The following is a 21,076-nucleotide window of genomic DNA, read 5'->3' as shown; positions in this document are numbered from 1 at the left end:
GCGGACGCCGGGAGCGGGGGCCCTCGTGGCCCCGCGTGGCTCCGCTCCTGCTCGCGCGACGCCTCCCCGCTCAGGGGGCTCCCTTGGCTTCCGGCGAGGTTGGCTTCCACAGAGTATGGGGTCAACTGTGCACGTCCTACCTCCATGGGTCAGGTTGGCAGCCGCCCTGGCGTCCCCTGTTGCTGCTTTTATCTCGGATCCGGCCGCTTTCTCGGGCCCTTCCCCACCTTAGTCAGAGGGCCCGGCCGGGGCTGAGACCCAACCGGATAGGCCAAACGGGGCTGGTGGCGCTCAAGCCCAACACTGGAGCTGTCACCAGTACGGAGCGGAGATGAGATTGAGCCGCCGGGCTCTTGCCCTTCTGAGAATCGGGCCTGGGGGGAAGGAGGACTGTCCCCTGAACAGAGCCATCAGTGTGACCGTGGGGTCATCCATTCTTGGAACGTCCTGCAGTTCTCTGACCACGCACAATCCTGCGACACATGGGGACTGGGAGGTGGAGGCGCCTTCCTGGTTTCCTTCATTCCATCCCGGGCCTACTGTGGCAGCTCAGAGCTGGGCTCTGGGACCACAATGATGAAGACTTGGGCCCTGCGTGGGAGGTGCCCACCGTGTGGGCGGGAGAGCCGTTCCGCCCTCCTCTGCCTCTACTCCCTCTCCACCTTGGGAGCCTTTTACCTGACCACGGCCATTACTGTGGCGCTCAGTGCTTATAAAATAAATCCTTTTTGTTGAAGTATAATGTACGCAGAGAAAAGTGCGCAAAGAGAACACACCCGTGTAACCACTTAACTGGTCAAGAAATAGAACTGCTGCTAAATCGCCACGCTGGGTGCAACTCTGTGTCCCGAGACGTGTGGGATAGGGCCAGGGTGGGGGCAGGAGGGAGATGCGCAAGAAGCCAACTCGACTCCAGGCCCCAGGCCTGCATTTTCACCCTTGGGCTTGGGAGGTGATTCCCCAAACAGAAGCCTGTGTTCTGGGGTACTTCTCCTTGTCCCAAGAGCAGCAATCTTTACTATCTCGGAAGCCTTCAGTAGAGATTACAAGTGAGGAGGAGTCAATCTGGGGTGCTCGCTCGGGCCTCACTTGTCTGGCCGACATCAACAGACAGGACAGAAAAGCCTGGAAGCTGGAGGCAAAGGGAGCGACCGTGAAAGACTACAATTCCCATCATGCTCCGGGGCATGGACGCCTGCGCACTGAACGCCTGTTGCCCATGCGGCCCTAGGGCTGGGAGCGCCGCGCCGCGCTGCGCCGCGCTCCGCTGCGGGGAGGCCATGACGGAACCTTCCCAGGCCTCGACCCCGGCCCCGGCCGCGCAGCCCCGTCCTCTTCAGTCCCCAGCCCCCGCCCCAACTCCGACTCCTACCCTCAGCCCGGCTTCGGCCCCGACTCCGGCTCCCACTCCGGCATCAGCCCCAGCCCCAGCTACAGCCCCAGCCGGGAGCACAGGGACCGGGGGGCCCGGGGTAGGAAGTGGGGGTACCGGGAGCGGGGGTGATCCGGCTCGACCTGGCCTGAGCCAGCAGCAGCGCGCCAGCCAGAGGAAGGCGCAAGTCCGGGGGCTGCCGCGCGCCAAGAAGCTTGAGAAGCTAGGGGTCTTCTCGGCTTGCAAGGTGGGGGCGGGGCCTGGGGTGAGAGGGGGCGGGGTTTGGGGCATCCTAGGACTTGGGTGGGAATGGGGGCAAAGTTCTGGCTGGGGAACGGCTTCTCACCCCGGGTTACAGGGTTATTGACGGATTCTTCTGCCTCCAGGCCAATGAAACCTGCAAGTGTAATGGCTGGAAAAACCCCAAGCCCCCCACTGCACCCCGCATGGACCTGCAGCAGCCAGCTGCCAACCTGAGCGAGCTGTGCCGCAGCTGTGAGCACCCCTTGGGTAAGGCAGGTAGTGCCCTTGGAGCTGGGGGTGGGGGTGGAGGTGCCGGGTCCTACTTGGACAGGATGACTTAATGCCACATAGTTGCATCTCTGAAAGACCGAAGATGCCTCCTAAAGAGGAATTGGTCTGGGAGCGTGTATGCCCCAGGGGAGGAGAAAGGAAATCTGCCAGCCAGAAGAGACAAGAGGCCACCCAGATAGGAGCGGTCAGTCTCGTTGCCGGTCACGCTGATTGGAGGGACTGAGGGTGTGTCTTGGCTGGCGATAAAAAGGAGTAGGAAGCCCTGTTGATTTTTTCTGTTTCTTTTTCCCAACTGCCATTTATCCGTACAGCCGACCACGTGTCCCACCTGGAGAATGTGTCAGAGGATGAGATTAACCGACTCTTGGGGATGGTGGTGGACGTGGAGAATCTGTTCATGTCTGTTCACAAGGAGGAGGATACGGACACCAAGCAGGTCTATTTCTACCTCTTCAAGGTGAGCTTCTTCCAAGTGAGTGTGCGTGGGCGAAGGAGGGAGGCTGGGGGCCCTGCAGCTCTGTATTCCGCTGACCTCTACTCCTCCCTCCTCTTCTTCCAGCTCCTGCGGAAATGCATCCTGCAGATGACTCGGCCCGTGGTGGAGGGGTCCCTGGGCAGCCCCCCATTTGAGAAGCCTAATATTGAGCAGGTGGGATGAGGCAGGTGGTAAGAGGATTGGGGGCATCTTGGAGGAGTGGGGAGGCTGTGTTATCCATTCCCCCCCCCCCCGCCCCCGCCGCCCAAGCTGAGAACAGGGGAGAGGTTCAGAGAAAGGAGGATGCTTTGGGCTAACCTCAGGTGGGCATGGAGGTGGGAGGGGGTATAATTTCTCCTCACAGACAGCTCCAGAGCAAAAGCCGCAGAGAGCCCCCTGCCCTCAGGAAGCACCTACTTTTGAATAAGAAGGCCCTGCTGGCTGCCCACACCTCCTCCCGTTTTGTCCCCTACCTACCTCCCCTTCTCAGGGTGTGCTGAACTTTGTGCAGTACAAGTTTAGTCATCTGGCTCCCCGGGAGCGGCAGACAATGTTCGAGCTCTCGAAGATGTTCCTGCTCTGCCTTAACTACTGGAAGCTTGAGACGCCTGCCCAATTTCGGCAGAGGTCTCAGGCCGAGGACGTGGCTACCTACAAGGTCAATTATACCAGGTAGGTCCAGCCAGGGACAGCATGGGGGAGGCTTGTAGGCCCAGCCTGGGCTTTCATTTACCACCTCCCTGCTCCTCATCTGCTCTGCAGATGGCTCTGTTACTGCCACGTGCCCCAGAGCTGCGATAGCCTTCCCCGGTACGAGACCACTCACGTCTTTGGGCGGAGCCTTCTCCGCTCCATCTTCACTGTTACCCGGCGACAGCTGCTGGAGAAGTTCCGGGTGGAGAAGGACAAGCTGGTGCCCGAGAAGAGGACCCTCATCCTCACCCACTTCCCCAAGTAAGGCTTATTCTGGCCTGTCAGGATCTTGCACCACGTTCACATCCTCCCTGTGGTCCCCTGTTTTCCAGGAGGACTTCCTGGATTGGTCCTTCCTCTCACTCTATGAATCTTCTGGGATGGATCTGGGCCTCTACCTGGGAGACTTGCCCAAGGCCCAGATATAATTTGCTAGCTCCTTGCCTTTTCCTGTACTAGTCTGGGGATGACAGGTACATGGCCCGAGTGCTAACACTGCCCATGCCCCTGGTAGACATGACTAACTGTTTCCCATGGGGTGTGGACGCAGCTCAGAATCCTTCTCACCACAGCACTCCTCAAGAGCTTACACTTGAGGTGAAACTGCTCTTCACCCCTGTCCTAGCCCTTTCTGTAAGATTTTTCTCTGTTCTGCCACACCATCTCTTCATTTTAAAGCTGGCTTACAGCCACCCAGTTCAAGAAGCCTTTCCCAACTAATGCAGGCCCTCATGTGCTTCTCTTGCCACCAGGTGGCAGTAAGAGGCGGCAGGAGAAGGTGGAATCACATTTTGATACTGAGGCCCAGGGTGACTGGGTGCCCCGCCTGGCACACAGCACAGGATGCCTTTGGTTCAGACCCTGTCTCCCTGTGCTGTTCACCGTGGCATACTGGGCTTCTAGTCTCTGTTCTGGATCATCCTGTCCTCCTACCTTCAACGGGGGGCTCCCAGAAGACAGGGAGCTGTGCCTCTTCCTCGTCTGAAGGCAGAGGCTGTCTCTGTCTCCCAGCTCCCTGAGGGCAGCCTCCAGGCCTTCCCGTGTCTGGCCCAGGCTGCTCCCTCGGTTGGAGGACAGAGCTGTGGGACAGACTCTACCCTCCCCCCAGATTCCTGTCTATGCTGGAGGAGGAGATCTACGGGGCAAACTCTCCAATCTGGGAGTCGGGCTTCACCATGCCGCCCTCAGAGGGAACCCAGCTGGTGCCCCGGCCGGGTATGTGCCACACACAGTAGGCTTTCTGCTTGGCCCTCCTGGCTGACCTTAGCCCCGCAGTGGAGGAGGGGCTGCGAATGGCAGCAGTGGGGAAGTACAGGAGGGCTCAGCTGGGGGTGGGAAAGCCTGGATCCCTTAGAGGGACACACCAGCACCTTCAACCTCCATCCCCTGATTTTTTCGTCTCTCTCTCAGCTACAGTCAGCGCTGCGGTTGTTCCCAGCGCCCCCATCTTCAGTCCCACTATGGCTGGGGGTAGCAACAGCTCCTTGAGCCTGGATTCCGGAGGGGCTGAGCCCATGCCAGGTGGGTGCTTGACCCCTGACCTCTACCCCTCATTCACCCCTCCCCCAGCCCCTCTTGCTGTCCCTGGGAGACTTTGCCAGCTTCCTCAGCAGGTGAGAAGAGGAAGCTCCCAGAGAACCTGACCCTGGAGGATGCCAAACGGCTCCGTGTGATGGGCGACATCCCCATGGAGCTCGTCAATGAGGTCATGCTCACCATCACGGATCCCGCGGCCATGCTGGGGCCTGAGGTGGGCAGCCCAGCTTATGGGCCAGTTGTGCTGGGGGTGGGGTGGTGGCTCACCACCTGAGACCCCAGCTCAACACCCCTGCTCTGGTGCCCAGACGAGCTTGCTGTCGGCCAACGCCGCCCGGGATGAGACTGCCCGCCTGGAGGAGCGCCGCGGCATCATCGAGTTCCACGTCATCGGCAACTCGCTCACACCCAAGGCCAACCGGCGGGTGTTGCTGTGGCTCGTAGGGCTGCAGAACGTCTTCTCCCACCAGCTGCCACGCATGCCCAAGGAGTACATCGCCCGTCTCGTCTTTGACCCGTATGTCCCCAGGAGAGCCCAGCCCCAGGCCACCACACCCGGGCACCTCCTCCTTGGCCTCCCCACTGCTCCCCAGGCCGCCTCCTCCAACTCTGGGCGATTCTTGCTCCTTAGTTCCCAGCACCGTGTACAGCTCAGGCCTCCGGGGTGGTTGTGGGCTCCTGGGGAGCATTTGGGGGACAGGTAGGGCCTGTGACCTGACCCCTCTCCCCTCAGGAAGCACAAGACTCTGGCCTTGATCAAGGACGGGCGGGTCATTGGTGGGATCTGCTTCCGCATGTTTCCCACCCAGGGCTTCACGGAGATTGTTTTCTGCGCTGTCACCTCAAATGAGCAGGTCAAGGTGAGTCCATGCCCCTGGTCCCAGCTCCATCCCACCCCCTGCTTCTGCTCTGGACGAGGTCAGAGCAACACAATAGTGACACAGCTGCCCCCCACCCTTCTTTTAGTGGCCAGACAGTTCTTCACACCCCCACAAGGTGGCAGTTGTACTTTGATAACTGGATTAAGGAAACACTTGTTGACATATGGTACGCCAGAATCAGTAACACTTTTATTTTGTTTTCTTCTAGTTTTATTGAGATATAACTGACATGTAGGACTGTGTAAGTTTAAGGTGTACAGCCTGATGATTTGACTTACATACGTCGTGAAATGATGACCACAGTAAGTTTAGTGAACATCCGTTATCTCATATAGTTACAAAATTAAAGGAATAGGAAAAAAATGCTTTTTCTTTGTAATGAGAACTCTTCAGATTTACAGTAACACTTTTAAACGGACCTGTATTTCTTTCATCACAAGAATGTTCACGTATGTCGGGGAGTTAACTTTTATAACAGCACCTGTGCTGGGTGATAGTCCTGGTTTCTGTCCTTTAATTGTTACAGTAGACCCACTAGTAAGGTCCAGGGTTGTCCTGTTTTATTTATTTATTTATTTATTTATTATAAATTTATTTTACTTATTTTATTTTTGGCTGTGTTGGGTCTTCGTTGGTGCGCGCGGGCTTTCTCTGGTTGCGGCGAGTGGCGGCTACTCTGCATTGTGGTGCGCGGGGTCCTCATTGCCGTGGCTTCCCTTATTGCGGAGCACGGGCTCTAGGCGTGCGGGCTTCAGTAGTTGTGGCGCACGGGCTTAGTTGCTCCATGGCATGTGGGATCTTCCCAGACCAGGGCTCGAACCCATGTCCCCTGCATTGGCAGGTGGATTCTTAACCACTGCACCATCAGGGAAGCCCAATTTTTTTGTTATTTATTTATTTTTTAATACTCTTTTTAAAAAATGTTTATTTATTTATTGTTTATTTGGCTGTGTCGGGTCTTAGTTGAAGCACGCAGGATCTTCGTTGTGGCATGTGAACTCTTAGTTGCGGCATGTGGGATCTAGTTCCCTGACCAGGGATCAAACCCGGGCCCCCTGCATTGGGAGCGTGGAGTCTTAGCCACTGGACCACCGAGCAAGTCCCTTGTCCTGTTTTGTTTTTATTTATTTACTTTGTAAAATGATGCAGCCACTTTATTTATTTTTGGCCTCGCTGTGCAGCTTGCAGGATTTTATTTCCCCGGGATCAAACCCGCGCCCTCTGCAGTGAAAGTTTGGGGTCCTAACCACTGGGCTGACAGACACTTCCACCGTTGTCCTGTTTTACATAACCCATATCTGCATGGTGCCTCTTTGGTCCTGACGTGCGTGGAAGACAGTCTCTTTGGGGTTCAGATATTGTGATGAGTGGGGCCCTTGTGATTCCCCCTCCCCTTTCCTCCAATTCTGAGGCCCAGGGACTGGGAACTAGCTGCCTGAGGACCACAGCTTCCTGGCTGGGTTTAGGTGCAGGCCCTCCCTGCCATAGCTGGCCACCTGACTTGGACACATTTCCTAACATAGCTGAGTTTCAGGTGTTTTTCTGTAAAATGGAGGTAACGATAGCTGTTTCATGGGTTAACTTGAGGATTACTCTGTAAAGAACCAAGCACCACACCTGTTCCAGAGTAAGCTCTTAGAAATCCAGCATCCTTCGCTTTTCTCCCCATAAACTCCCCTTCCTCTGCCAGTCGCCTTTCCTCCTACCTGACTTGGATCCCCTGGCTATTCCCACCTCCTTTCCAGTCTGCTCCCTCCTGTCCCTGCCCTCCCCTCCCTGCCCTCCTGAGACCTCTCTAGCCACAGGCCTGCCCCCTGCCCCCTGAAAAGCCCTGCCCCCTTCCCCTGCAGGGCTATGGGACTCACCTGATGAACCACCTGAAGGAGTATCACATCAAACACAACATTCTCTACTTCCTCACCTATGCCGACGAGTACGCCATTGGCTACTTCAAAAAGCAGGTGACCCTCACCTCACCCCGTTTGCCCACTGCCTGGGGACAGGGGTCATTCTGTCTCATCCCCAATGTGGATGGAGTAGGAGTCCTTCGTCTCCCCTGTTCCGTCCCACACCTGCGGGGGAGTCCTTCACGCCTGTATTCCTCCCTCCTGCTGCTGCTCCAGGGAAGGATAGGGTTCTCTAGGGCAGTTGGGCAGGCTGGGGGAGCTGGGAGGTTCTGGGGGTGAGTCGGGGGGTGGGTAGCCAGCCTGGAAACATGCCAGGGACAGATTCAGGTTGGAAAAGGCTTGCTGATGGATTGGCCGTAACTCTCCACGCCTTAGGGCTTCTCCAAGGACATCAAGGTGCCCAAGAGCCGCTACTTGGGCTACATTAAGGACTATGAGGGCGCGACACTGATGGAGTGTGAGCTGAACCCGCGAATTCCCTACACGGAGCTGTCCCACATCATCAAGAAGCAGAAGGAGGTGTGTGTGCGTGTGTGTGCGTGTACTCGCACACACGCGCACGTCTCCATGGGGCTTTTCATGAACGTGCACTTGAGGGTGAACACGTGTGGATGTGTACCACGTGTACACGCATGTGCGCACGCACGTGAAGAAGGATGGACCAGGGTCTTGGTTCTTGCTCTGCCTCTTAGGGGAAATTAGGGGGGCCTGACTGTGGCCTGGGAGGGTGGTTGCTGGAGCTGGGTTGGCCCCTCAGACCCTTCCTTCCCTCAGATCATCAAGAAGCTGATTGAGCGCAAACAGGCACAGATCCGAAAGGTCTACCCCGGGCTCAGTTGCTTCAAGGAGGGTGTGAGGCAGATCCCTGTGGAGAGCGTCCCCGGCATTCGTGAGCAGGGGTCTTGGCTGGGGAGGGGGTGTACTGCTTGGGGTGTAGACAGGCATTCTTAGGGGTGTTCTCCCCACTCCCCACTTTGCAGGAGAGACGGGCTGGAAGCCGCTGGGGAAGGAGAAGGGGTGAGTGTTGTGTGGAGGGAAGGGAGGAAGGAGGGGGAGGCAGAGGGCCCAGGAGCCTCAGACTCGGCCTCTCTTGCCCCAGGAAGGAGCTGAAGGACCCAGACCAGCTCTACACGACCCTCAAAAACCTGCTGGCCCAGATCAAGGTCGGGAGACCAGGCTCCCTTCTGGGGGTCCCTGTGCCAATGGCTGCGGCTTTCTGACCCAGGGTGGGGGGTGGCTGTCTCGAGCTGGGCGGGGGCACAGTGGGCCTGGCCTCAGCCCGGCTCTCCTCTGCAGTCCCACCCCAGTGCCTGGCCCTTCATGGAGCCCGTGAAGAAGTCGGAGGCCCCAGACTACTACGAGGTCATCCGCTTCCCCATCGGTGAGGACCCCCCGTTCCAACTCCTTCCTCCCACACCTGCTCCGGCTCCCTGGGCCGTGCAGCCTCTGAAAACAGTGCCCTTCTCTCCTGCTGCCCAGACCTGAAGACCATGACGGAGAGGCTGCGCAGCCGCTACTATGTGACCCGGAAGCTCTTTGTAGCTGACCTGCAGCGGGTCATCGCTAACTGCCGCGAGTACAACCCCCCGGACAGCGAGTACTGCCGCTGCGCCAGCGCCCTGGAGAAGTTCTTTTACTTCAAGCTCAAGGAGGGCGGGCTCATTGACAAGTAGTCTGGCTTTGGACCTCGGCCTCAACCTGGAATGCCTCCACCTCGGCTTCTGATCTAATCCCTGGGGTGCCCTTGTGCCCGGGTCTGCCTCAGTTTGAGACACTCCAGCCAGGGGCCCTCCAGCCCCTGATCCTGCAGCCGTTTCAGGGCCCTGGGACACCCCCAAGCCTGCAGCTCTGTCCCACCCTTCATTGTGTCTGACCTCGGGAAGGGGTCTCTCAGGTCTGGGGTTCAGCCCCTCTAAGAGTGGCTGGTGGCCAGAGGATGAACCCTGTCCAGCCCTGGTGGCCCCCAGTCCTGCCTGATCCCCCCTTCTCCCCACCCCCACCCCCAACACACACACACACACACACACACACACACACACACACTCCCCCAAGCTATGGAGTTTTGGAGTCCTGGCCCTGGCCCAGGTCACTGTTTCCTCAAGGGCAGGATTGCCAACTTTAGCTTGAGTGAGGGGGCTTCAGGGGTTGGAAGTTCAACCTGGACTGGAGGGGCCGTGCCTCACCCTGCACTGTTCTGTTTGTCCCCCAGGGGTGGGGGGCATGGGGACCATTCATTTCCTGGCATTAATCCCTTGGAGGGAACAATAAAGTTTTGGGGTTTTTATTCTCAGTGTGATTGTTTCTTCAGTAGAATCCTGGCCTTAGCAGACTGACCCTGTTCCGCCAATACTGCCTGCAGGCTGGGGCTGTTCTTCTCAGCAAGCCTCATGCCTGTCCCGCGCCCCCGGGGCGATGGGGCTTGCCCGGCTGCAGCCCCCCACTTCTCCCTGCTGTCTGCTCCTGGTCCAGGTGAAGACTCCACTCCTGGGGGAGGGGCTAGCAGGACCCAGGAGGAAAGAGAGGGTGCCTTGCTGTCAGCAGCACTTCTCCCCCTCCCTCCACCCCTCACCCTCTCACTCCCCCCTCACCCACCATAGCCCCCCACCCGGGCCCCCTGGAGCGCACAAAGTTTTTTCTGTGGGGCAGCGAAGGGAGATTCCTAGGTTGATCTCTGCAGTGCTGGCTCCTCCCCTCAGTTTCAGTTTCCATTTCCTGCTCAGCGGAGCCCAGCAGCATCTGGGCTAAGCCGGCAGGGCTGCAGGTGAGACCCGGGCTGGCACGGGGCAAGTGTGGTCTGTGGTACTCAGCCTTTCCCCTGCCCAGATCGGTTTCCGGTAGGTCCCACCGTTGCCCTGCCCCCTTCTCCCTCAAGCTGGATGGTGTCCGGGGCACAGGGAGTTCCCTACGCAAGACTGAGCTGGCCAGGAGTGGAGAGTGGCTCTGAGGGGTGCCGGGCCTGGGAGGGAGCCAGGAGGAACAGTGGTCTGAGCTCCCTGCCATTTCCAGAATGGAGCTGCGACCCTACCAGTGGGAGGTGATCATGCCTGCCCTGGAGGGCAAGAATATCATCATTTGGCTGCCCACGGGCTCCGGGAAGACCAGGGCAGCTGCTTATTTGGCCAAGAGGCATCTAGAGACTGTAGACGGAGCCAAGGTGGTTGTGTTGGTCAACAGGGTGAGTGTCCTGCCCTCCCCCCAGCGGCGTCTCAACTCCTCGGGTGCCTCTCAGGACCCTCCGGAACTCCAAAGCGGCTGTGACCGTCTCTAAGCTCACCTGTCTTTTCACCCATTCCAGAACTCAGCCATGTCCTGGGGGTCACCTTACTCCCCCTATTCCCCAGGCCCTGATCCAGCTTCCTCTCCCCATCTCATTCTCCACCCCCAGGTGCACCTGGTGACCCAGCATTGTGAGGAGTTCAGCCGCATGCTGGGCGAACGCTGGACCATTACAGCCCTGAGTGGGGACATGGGGCCACGAGCTGGCTTTGGCCACGTGGCCCAGAGGCACGACCTGCTCATCTGCACAGCTGAGCTGCTGCAGAAGGCACTGACCAGCCTGGAGGAGGGGGAGCATGTGGAGCTCAACGGTGAGGGCTGGGGGCAGGGGGAAAGGGTGCACCCCTGAGGCCCCCTGCCTGCCAACCCCAGGGCTCCTGTTCTAGTAAAGGTGTTGGGACATTTCATGGGATGAGGCGTTCCCCATTCACCAAACCCCAGCATACACCCCAGTAGAAACAGACCTGGCTAGAGTGCAGGGTCTTGGGCAAGTACCTTCCCCCAGCTGAGCCTCAGTTTACTAACCTGTAAAATGGAGGTAAATCGGCCCTGCCTGGCCCATTCTCTGGGGCCTAGCCGCAAGCCGTGAAGGGAGGAAGGAATTCTCAGATGAGTTGTGGGGACTACATGAAACAGCTTATGGGAGGAAGGGCTTTGCAAACTTAGGTAATAACCTTCTCTTGTGTGGCTCCAGCCTTCTCCCTGCTGGTGGTGGATGAGTGTCACCACACTCACAAAGACACCGTCTACAACGTCATCCTGAGCCGGTACCTGGAGCTTAAACTCCGGAGGACCCAGCCGCTGCCGCAGGTGCTGGGTCTCACAGCCTCGCCAGGCACTGGCGGGGCCTCCACGCTCAATGGGGCCATTGACCACGTCCTGCAGGTCAGCTTGGCCCCTGTGACCCTCCCACCAGAAACCTCCCTAACCTGTCCTGCCTTACGCCATGCCCATCAGCCCTCTCCAGACTCCCCCAGGCAGGGTTCAAGCCACTTCCCCACCTAAGCCCCAGCCTCGAATGACTTCTTGTCGCACTTATTCTATCTCCCAAGTCCACTCTGGCTTACAAAGTCCCACGTGACCTAGGCCTTGCCTACCTCCCACCCTCATTTCCTGCGCCCTTCCCCTCACTCCCACTATTCTGGCCTTCTCTCTGTATCTTGAGCACGGCAGGCTTGTCGTGTCTCAGGACCTTTGCACTTGCCATTTCTTCTGCCCTGAATGCCTTTACCCTGCACTTTACTTGTCAGGCTCTTTCTTGTCATTCAGGGAGCAGCTTAAATGTCACGTCTTCAGAGTTTTCCCTGATCATCACTGCACTCTTTTTTTTTTAAAATTATTTATTTAATTATTTATTTTTGGCTGCGTTGGGTCTTCATTGGTGCACATGGGCTTTCTCTAGTTCCGGTGAGCGAGGGCTACTCTTTGTTGCGGTGCGCAGGCTTCTCTTTGCAGTGGCTTCTCTTGTTGCGGAGCACGGGCTCTAGGCGCACGGGCTTCAGTAGTTGTGGCACGCAGGCTCAGTAGTTGTGATGCATAGGCTTAGTTGCTCTGCGGCAACTAGTGGGATCTTCCTGGACCAGGGATCGAACCTGTGTCCCCTGCATTGGCAGGCGGATTCTTAACCACAACGCCACCAGGGAAGTCCCACTGCACTCTTTCATATCATCCAGTTTTATTTTTTCAGAGCTAGTTAACACTACGTGAAATTCTCTCATTCTATTACTCTTTTTTATTTATTTATTTATTTATTTTTTTTGCTGTACGCGAGTCTCTCACTGTCATGGCCTCTCCTGTTGCAGAGCACAGGCTCTGGACGCGCAGGCTCAGCAGCCATGGCTCACGGGCCTAGCTGCTCCGTGGCATGTGGGATCCTCCCAGACTGGGGCACGAACCCGCGTCCCCTGCATCGGCAGGCGGACTCTCAACCACGGTGCCACCAGGGAAGCCCTTAAATTTTAATTTATTTATTTGGCTGTGTCAGGTCTTAGCTGCGGCACACGGGATCTTCGCTGCGGCATGCGGGATCTTTCATTGCAATGGGCAGGCTTGTCTCTAGTTTTGGGGCACGGGCTCCAGAGCACGCGGGCTCAGTAGTTGTGGCGTGCAGGCTTAACTGCCCCGCGGCATGTGGGATCTTAGTTGTGGGGCCAGGGATCGAACCCGTGTCCCCTGCACTGGAAGGCGGATTCTTAACCACTGGACCACCAGGGAAGTCCCTCATTCTGTTACTCTTGTTTATCACCTGTCTCCCCAACTCCAATGTAAGATGCTCTGTATCCCTGGTAACTAGAACAGCACTGGGCATAGAGAAGGAGGTCAATAGCTATTTGTTGAATACATGAGTCTCCACTCCCAATGGCCCTGCCTCAGCCCATCCTGCCCCAAAGCTCTGCCCATTGTCCCCACAGAACCCCCCATTCCAGTGAACCCCTCTCTGTTGCCCCAGCTCTGTGCCAACCTGGACACGTGGCGCATCATGTCATCCCGGGACTACCGCTCCCAGCTGCAGCACAGCGGCCTGCCCTGCAAACAGTACGACCTCTGCCACAGACGCACCCAGGTGCGTGGGGGGCGGGCCGTGGCAAGGGGTGGGGTCTGGTGTGAAGTTAGAGCACCTGGGGTTGAGCTCTGACTCCACCCTCACTAGCTCTGTGGTTTCAGGTTATTTGCTTTTGTCTCAGCCTCCATTTCCCCTTTTTGTGAAATGGGGCAGATACAGCCCATGCCCTCAGCCTGCTGTTTCGTTGGACTCAGATGCCACCGTGGGCATCTCTCAAAACCCTGGGCACGCTTTGCAAACCGTAAAGCTGGGCCACTTTGTGCTGAGGCTGTTCCAAGCTCTCTCCTGCGGTGCAGACACTGTCTGGTGTCTGCTATGACAGGGCTGGACAAGGACTAGACATCACTGTGCTCAGGCCAGAAGTCAAGGATTCCGACGTAGCAGGAGCGGGGGCGGGGGTGCAGGACCCCGACCTCTGCCTCCAGCCAGGACTCCTTTCACACCCCAGCCGGCCTCCCTGGGGGGCTCCCTCCTGTCCAGCTCCGATGTGCCGGCAGTAGCGGCGCAGCTTCACCCGGAGATCAGCGTCCCCTCTGGGTGCCCATTCCCCCGATGTGTGTGGGAAACCCCTCACACCCTCACTCTTCTTGTCCAGGATCCGTTTGGCGACATGCTGAAGGAGCTCATGGACCAAATCCACGACCATCTGGAGATGCCCGAGTTGAGACGGGACTTCGGGACGCAGACCTACGAGCAACAAGTGGTGGAGCTGAGCCGGGATGGTGCGAGGGGCGGTTCTAGGGAAGGGGTGTGCGGCCGGGCCGGGCCGGGGCGGGGCCAGCCTGGGCGGAGCCTTTCGGGGGCCGTAGTCTAGGCGGAAGTGGGCCCTGGAGGGGCGTGGCCACTCAGGCCCTGCGAACCCTGCCCTCCCTCAGCGGCTGAGGCGGGGCTCCAGGAGCGGCGGGTGTACGCGCTTCACCTGCGTCGCTACAACGACGCACTGCTCATCCACGACACGGTCCGTGCGGTGGATGCCCTGGCCACTCTGCAGGATTTCTACGACAGGGAGCGCACCACTAAGACGCAGATCCTGCGTGCCGAGCGCTGGCTGCTGGCGCTGTTTGATGGTGAGGCTCGCAACTGAACTGAAGGTCAGAGGCCAGCCAGGACGCAGGTGCCAACGTGGGTGGGGAAGGTGCCAACGAGGGTACTGGGGCCCGAATTTTCTAACCAAAAGTCAAGGCCGTGGATATGACAAAAGATAATATGCCCTCATTTGTGAAGGTTTGCATAGATATAAAAACGAATTCATGTTTTTGACAGAGATTTTTAAAAAACCATTTAATTGGGACGGTCCTTGAAGGTTTGGGATGTGTGGTACCTTTAAACTGGGAAAGTGAGGTGGTCAGAGGATGAAATGTAAGGCTAGAGGAGGCCTCAGCACAGGCTGGAGGGCAGGGATCTTTCTGAAGAGACCTGAGTTGAGTCAGACCCCAGGAGCAAAGATTAGCATGAAAATGTCCAGGGTCATCCTGGTAGCTGGGTTGAAGAGGGGTACTGGATGAGGTGTGTGAGCAAAGGATTCTACACTGTAGGCCCCCGACCTAAGGCTGGGCAGGCAGAGGGTATCCTTAAATGTGCTTTTGGTGCTGTTCAGGGGAATTAGGCAGGAGCAGGTGTCGTCAGGCACCCCCGGACCCCAAACTCCTGTAATCTTATCCCCATGAGTCCCCCACGCCCAACCCACGCCTTGCCCACCTCCAGACCTGAGTCCTGCGCTTCTGCTTTGGGCTTTTCTGGCAGACCACAAGAATAAGCTGGCCCACCTGGCAACTCGTGGCCCAGAGAACCCGAAACTGGAGGTGCTGGAAGAGATCCTGCAGAAGCAGTTCAGTAGCCCTGACAGCCCCCAGGGCATCATCTTCACCCGGACCCGCCAGAGTGCTCACTCCCTCCTGCTCTGGCTCCAGCAGCAGCCAGGCCTGCAGACAGTGGCCATCAGGCCCCAGCTGTTGATTGGGGCTGGGAACAGCAGCCAGAGCGCTCAGATGATCCCGATGACCCAGGTGTGGGTTCTGGGGAAAGGCGCTGAGGGTGGGGCTTCCCTAGTGGGGAAAGGGAAGGGACAGGATCTTCAGCACAGAGCAATGGGGGACTGATTAGCTCCAGGCAGAGGGCAGAGAGCTGGGGGGAAGAGGTAGACACTGAGATCCCCAGTGTCGAAGGTTCCCCCGACCTGGAGATCTCTGGGGGAAGAGAGGCAGAGGCTTGGGGATCTGCAGGGAGAGGCGAATGATGTCCTCAGGACAGGGAATCAGGGGTCTGGGGTCCCTTGCATGAGAAGAATAGGTCCATGAGAGCTCCTAGAGTAGAGGGGCAGGGACCTTTAGGGACTCCTAAGGGAGACAGGGGTTAGATGGGTACCTGGGAAGATGAGCAAGGTCCTGGGGCTACTTGAAGATAGAGGTGGGGACGCAGGGTTCCTAGGGAAAGGGGACAAGATTGTGAGTAAAAGGGCTAAACCAGGAGAGGTTGGGCTGGCAGGAAGATAGGCCTCAACCTACCTCATTTACCATCCTCTTTCTCCTCCCCCACTTCCCCCCAGAGGGACCAGCAAGAAGTGATCCAGAAGTTCCGGACTGGTACCCTGAACCTCCTGGTGGCTACGAGCGTGGCAGAGGAGGGGCTGGACATCCCCCAGTGCAGGGTGGTGGTGCGCTATGGGCTCCTGACCAATGAGATCTCCATGGTCCAGGTGCCCAGAGCATCCCTCCCCAAATCAGCCCTCAAAGGATGCTGTGTGGGACCCCAGCCCCACTCAGGCCCCTCTGTTTTCTCTTTTCCCAGGCAAGGGGCCGTGCCCGGGCCAGCCAAAGTGTATACTCATTTGTGGCGGCCCAAGGTAGTCGGGAGCTGAAGCGGGAGCTGACCAATGAGGCGCTAGAGACTCTGATGGAACGGGCAGTAGCTGCTGTGCAGGAGATGGACCGGGCCAAGTACCAGGACAAGGTTTGTGGGCAGCCTGAGTACCCTACGGGGAAGGGGACTGAAGACACTCTACCTAGAAGGTCCCTGACTGCCACACACATACACTCCCCTGGTCCCCCTTCCTCTGGGGGCTAGCCTGGCCCACCTGGGGAAGATCTGAATGAAGGGAAAGGTAGAGGCTGGGGGTGGGGCTTCCAGGGAAGGCAATGGCTGTTCTCCAAAATGCCTTGGAAACAGGCCTTATCCAGGGCTTTGAATTTATCCTCATCACCAAATATTTTGTGTATCTGTGAGAGCCGCCTTACAGCCCTTCTGGAACCAGGCAGCAGGGAAACAAACAGACACATCCACAAAATAAGCCCAGAACCAGGGCTTAAGTCAGTTCCCCTGAGGCAGGGTCACTATCGTCCAGCCTTGTTCAGGATGGTCCCTATTTACTCCTGTTGTCCCAGCATAATTATTAATGATGCCCCATGTTAGATTAAAAGAAGCCACTTTGCACAAAATCCTCCAAAGAGGGAGTAAAGGTTCAGCAAAAAGACTTGCCTTCCTCATATTTTTTTCCACCCCATATTTTTTTCCACAGAGCTGCTTCTAAAAAGTCCAGGGATGGTTGAGGAAGTCCCTTCTGGGTGCTAATAATCTGAGGTCTTTGGGAGCCCTTTGTCCCCCCTGGGAGCATTCCTGGGGTCAGGTCTCTCAGGCCCCAACCGTGCCCCATGTCCCCTCCCACCCCAGATCCAGGCTCTGCAGCGGGCAGCCTTGGTCAAGCGGGCAGCCCAGGCGGCCCAGCGGGAGAGTCACCAGCACAAGTTCCTGGCAGAGCACGTGCGGCTCCTCTGTGTCAACTGCACGGTGCCCGTGGGCTATGGGAGTGACCTACGGAGGGTGGAGGGTACCCACCACGTCAATGTGAACCCCAACTTCTTGTGAGAACTGTAGAAGGGGCTGTCGGGATGGGAGGCGGGGAGAGAAGAAGGGTATGATGGGAGATGGAGAACCCCTCCCATCCAGACAGTGCTTTGAGGGTTTGGAAGGTTAAAGAGCATTTTAACAACTACCAAGTATGCATTTTCACGGTAGTCTGAGTAGACAGGTCTTATCATCACCCCACTTTACAGGTGAGGAAACAGAGGCTCAGGCTAAGTGACTTGCCCAAGCTCCCACAGCCCCTATGTGGTTGAGCAAGAGCTGGAATTCAGGACGCCAAATGCTAAGGGGCCACAGACTGGCCCCCTGGTCCTACCTACTTTGTTTTTTAATATTTATTTATTTTTGGCTGCATTGGGTCTTAGTTGCGGCACTCAGGATCTTTCGCTGCAGTGTGTGGGTTCTTCGTTGTGGCGCGCGGGCTTCTCTCTAGTTGTGGCACGTGGGCTCATTAGCTGCAGCACATGGGCTCTGTAGTTGAGGCGCACGGGCTCAGTAGTTACGGCACCTGGGCCTAATTGCCCCGCAGCATGTGGGATCTTGGTTCCCCAACCAGGTGGTCCTACCTACTTTGAAGACATCAAGAGGGGCTAGTTGTCCCTGAGCCATCCCCTCATCTTCCACCCTCTAGAGGGTAAACTTTCCCTATCCTCCATCCCTTCATTATTTATTAGGTACCTGCTATGCCAAGGATCTTCACACAGGTTCTCTCATTTGAGGAGGTAGCATTTCAACTAGGACTTGTCTTGAAGGATGCACTGGGTTGGAATGTGAGATGAGGAGAGGCAGGGATGATGCAACGGGAATAATTCTGGTTGACTTGAGTGGAAGAGATGGTGAAGGATGAGATTCTGAAGGAACACAGACTGGCCTGTGGAGGACCTTGAAGGTCGGGCTTGAAAGTTCAGCCTTTGTCCTGTAGGCAATGAGGAGTCTTGGAGGGATTTTGAGCAAGGGAATGTCAGGGTCAGATGTACATTTGTAGAGGGTCACTCTGACAGTTGGTGGAAGGATGATGTGGGGTTGAGAGTAAGGATGGAATGGGATGGAAGGATGGGGCAGGGAGAGCTGTTGGGGGACTGTTGAAATCATCCAGGTGGGTAGTGCTGAGGTCTGAGCGTGGCAGAAGAAGGTGCCGTGAAGGCAGCCTCTCGACAGGCAGGAAGGCCCAAGGCCCAGGCGCAGGCTCGGCAGGCAGGAGGGCATGAGATCTGGGGCTGGGGTTGGGGGTGTGGTCCATGAGGGCTGTGGCCACGCCCATTCTTCTCCAGGATCTACTACAACGTCTCCCAGGAGCCTGTGGTCATCAACAGAGTCTTCAAGGACTGGAGGCCTGGAGGTGTCATTAGCTGCAGGAACTGTGGGGAGGTAAGTGCTGGGGCCGTGGCCCTTAGCACGTCTTGAGAAGTCCTCGGTCTGAGAGAGGAAGCCCAGCCTCTGCCATCAGGGTGCCCTCACTGGGATGGGGGAGGCAGCCCTGCCCCAGGAGCTCCCAATCTGAGGAGTTCCACCCCTGTCTTAGGGAACCCACAGTGTGATGGGGGCTCTCAGGTGGCTCTCAGGCTGAGGTGGGAGACATAGGCCCAGCATTCATGAACTCCGACCTGAGGAGAGAAGCCCAGTCTGAGGACAGAGGTGCAGACCTGGTCATCTCTGTCCCACCCACAGGGCTGGGGTCTGCAGATGAACTACAAGTCAGTGAAGCTGCCAGTACTCAAAGTCCGTAGCTTGCTGCTGGAGACACCGCAAGGGCGGGTCCAGTCCAAGAAGTGGTCCCGCGTGCCCTTCACCGTGCCTGACTTTGACTACGTGCAGCACTGTGCCCAGAGCCTGGCAGACTTCTCCCTCGACTGACCATCTTGTCCCTGCAGTGCCTGCTGTAGCCTGCAGGGGGCGGGAGAATCCACAGCAGCCACCATCTCCTGGGCAGAGCCTGGGTCCAGCCCCTCCCTCCCGAGTCACCAGCTCCAGGCTCCCGGCTGACCAGCCACAGAGGAACCCTGGGCACCCAGGCTGGCTTGGACTCCCACACTGAGGAAGCAGCTGGAGAGCCACAGCTCATCCCAGACCCCCCTTACACGTACACAGACACCTTCGTATGCAATGGCTGGAGCTGGTGGGGGGAAACTGAGGCAGAGGCCCCACTGTACTAGGCATCGCCAGTTTCCCTTGGCTTCAACATTCCTTCCCTGCCAAGGCCACTTGTAGGCTTTGAGATTCTCCATAAATTAAAAATAAAGAAGTAGAACTCATGTAGAAAGTGGGTGGTATTTTTAAAACAGATGTGTTGAGGTATAATTGACATAACTGTCCCTATTTATGGTGCGCAATTTGATAAGTTTAACGTATGTATGCGCTTCCACAATCAAGATAATGAACATCACCATCACCCTCAAAACTTCCTTGCTCCCGATGTAATCCTCTTCCCCTTCCCCATCCACCAATCTGCTTTGTGCTGTATTTCTCTCTTTTTTTTTAGTTAGTTTTGTTTTAATTAATTAATTTATGTTTTGGCTGTGTCAGGTCTTGGTTACGGCATGCAGGTTTCTTTCTAGTTGTGGCACGTGGGCTTCTCTCTAGTTGTGGCTTAACTGCCCGTGACGCGTGGGATCTTAGTTCCCCGACCAGAGATCGAACCTGCGTCCCCTGCATTGGAAGGCAGATTCTTAACCAGTGGACCACCAGGGAAGTCCCTGTGCTGTATTTCTAATGTTCAAAGCTTTTTAAAAAAAATTTTTTTGAACACCCCTCTTCATGGCTATATCATGTAACCTTGATTTGGAGAGAGCATCAAAAGTCTAAATTTGAGAGCCACTGAGAATGTGAGGCCTTTCTGCCTCCTCCACCCCATAATAGGCTCATACCCCAGTGCCCCCCCCTCCATCCTCTCCTAACCCCCAGGTCATCTCCCCTGGGCTGAGGAGAGGCTGAGATCCAGGATTTGAGGGGTAGGGCTCAGGTAGGCATGGGGGGGTGGGAGAAGTTGTAAAGGCCTAAATTTTCTGTTCTCGTTTTAACAAGAAAGGAAGAAAAAGAAAGGCAAGATCTAGGTTGATTCTTCAGGGAAAGGGCTATTTCTGTAGTAAGCAGCCCAGCAGGCAGGAGTCACCTTCAAGAGGAAGGGAGGGGGCTAGGGCAGAGATTTGAGAGCAGGATGGCAGTCCTTCCTGCCATCTAACCTCCTTCCCTCTGGCTACATCCCTGGTCCTGCCTAAGGGTAGATGGGAAATAATGTGCACTCCCTTCTCCCAGCATCTTTCTTCATCTTCTGATTGAAGGCTGACATTTCAGTACCAGTCTTTTTGGCCTCCACTCCCCCAGAGAGTGTACCCCTCTTTCCTAGGGCCTCTCTTCCTGCTATTCTCCATGGCTCCAGGAGTCACCCTTCTCCTCCCTCCTGTCCCATCTCTGCCTCCCGGGGCCCCTTCTTCTGCCCCTCTGCTCCCCACTTCACCTTCACTTGTGATCTCTCCTGCCAGCAACGTGCCTTTTACAGGTCAATAAAATTAGCGACTGGGGGCAGCGGGAGGGGGGCAGGGGCCCAGGGGTGCTAAGCTCAATGGCCTTGAGTGTGGCTGGATGCGCGGAGTCCAGATGCCTGTCATTCCAGGGCTGAACAGTGACAGCTGAGGGACCTGAGCTGGTGTTGAGGGCAGGGGTGGGGGTGGCGTGTGGTGTGTGTGTGTGTGTGGCTGTGTTGCTGGGAGAGAGATGGACTGAGGATAAAGACGACCTGGGCACCTAATGGTCCCCTCGGTGGCCTGAGCCCCTACACAGCTGACCCCTGGATGGGGGGGCCCTGACTTTAGAGGACGTGTCCTATCGCGCACCCACCTTGCCAGGCTGGGAGAGCTTTCCTGAGCTCAGATGGAAGGGGGAACGCAGACGAGGAGGGGTTCCCGGGCTTGCTTCTTCGTGTGAGGGGGTCTGCATGTGAAGCCACTGCCTCCTGGGCACTTGGGTAAGGCTGCCTGAAGGAGG

General features: G+C 57.0%; 2 protein-coding genes across 6 annotated transcripts; both read left to right on the top strand.

The window, feature by feature from the left end:
* KAT2A (lysine acetyltransferase 2A) lies at positions 1-9,683 on the top strand. 2 transcript variants are annotated; one of them, XM_079905100.1, is made up of 18 exons: positions 1-1,619; positions 1,759-1,882; positions 2,218-2,363; positions 2,466-2,555; positions 2,872-3,053; positions 3,144-3,335; positions 4,183-4,289; positions 4,485-4,595; positions 4,688-4,824; positions 4,919-5,127; positions 5,344-5,470; positions 7,342-7,452; positions 7,774-7,917; positions 8,173-8,287; positions 8,379-8,415; positions 8,498-8,561; positions 8,695-8,779; positions 8,878-9,683. In XM_079905100.1, the coding sequence occupies exons 1-18, from the start codon at positions 1,176-1,178 to the stop codon at positions 9,069-9,071; spliced, it is 2,619 nt and encodes an 872-aa protein (XP_079761226.1). In that variant the 5' UTR covers positions 1-1,175; the 3' UTR covers positions 9,072-9,683. The 2 variants fall into 2 exon arrangements, with proteins under 2 accessions (XP_079761226.1, XP_079761225.1); XM_079905099.1 differs by having other exon boundaries at positions 4,685-4,824.
* Positions 9,684-10,000: 317 nt separating this feature from the next.
* DHX58 (DExH-box helicase 58) lies at positions 10,001-19,332 on the top strand. Of its 4 annotated transcripts, none has more exons than XM_079904650.1 (13): positions 10,001-10,159; positions 10,405-10,573; positions 10,784-10,985; positions 11,369-11,559; positions 13,124-13,237; positions 13,833-13,959; positions 14,113-14,304; positions 14,981-15,243; positions 15,783-15,932; positions 16,025-16,186; positions 16,904-17,094; positions 18,367-18,463; positions 18,764-19,332. In XM_079904650.1, the coding sequence occupies exons 2-13, from the start codon at positions 10,406-10,408 to the stop codon at positions 18,947-18,949; spliced, it is 2,043 nt and encodes a 680-aa protein (XP_079760776.1). In that variant the 5' UTR covers positions 10,001-10,159; position 10,405; the 3' UTR covers positions 18,950-19,332. The 4 variants fall into 4 exon arrangements, with proteins under 4 accessions (XP_079760776.1, XP_079760775.1, XP_079760777.1 ...); XM_079904649.1 differs by having other exon boundaries at positions 10,001-10,232; XM_079904651.1 differs by having other exon boundaries at positions 10,001-10,232; positions 18,389-18,463; positions 18,764-18,918.
* Positions 19,333-21,076: the final 1,744 nt, after the last annotated feature.

Source organism: Stenella coeruleoalba (assembly GCF_951394435.1).
Source record: "Stenella coeruleoalba genome assembly, chromosome: 19".
NCBI classification, from domain to species: Eukaryota; Metazoa; Chordata; class Mammalia; order Artiodactyla; family Delphinidae; genus Stenella; species Stenella coeruleoalba.
The sequence above is the reverse complement of the archived record's forward strand: the minus strand, read 5'-3'. Positions and strand labels throughout refer to the sequence as shown.

What these genes read in the sequence shown, in the direction of transcription:
- DHX58 (XM_079904650.1), top strand. Translation starts at nt 10,406, where the DNA reads ATGGAGCTGCGACCCTACCAGTGGGAGGTGATCATGCCTGCCCTGGAG. An exon ending in GCTGCTGGCGCTGTTTGATG is followed by an intron (nt 14,305 to 14,980) that starts GTGAGGCTCGCA and finishes CTTTTCTGGCAG; the next exon opens with ACCACAAGAATAAGCTGGCC. An exon ending in GGGCCAAGTACCAGGACAAG is followed by an intron (nt 16,187 to 16,903) that starts GTTTGTGGGCAG and finishes CTCCCACCCCAG; the next exon opens with ATCCAGGCTCTGCAGCGGGC.
- KAT2A (XM_079905099.1), top strand. Translation starts at nt 1,176, where the DNA reads ATGCTCCGGGGCATGGACGCCTGCGCACTGAACGCCTGTTGCCCATGC. An exon ending in CAGCTGTGAGCACCCCTTGG is followed by an intron (nt 1,883 to 2,217) that starts GTAAGGCAGGTA and finishes TTATCCGTACAG; the next exon opens with CCGACCACGTGTCCCACCTG. An exon ending in TCTATTTCTACCTCTTCAAG is followed by an intron (nt 2,364 to 2,465) that starts GTGAGCTTCTTC and finishes CTCTTCTTCCAG; the next exon opens with CTCCTGCGGAAATGCATCCT.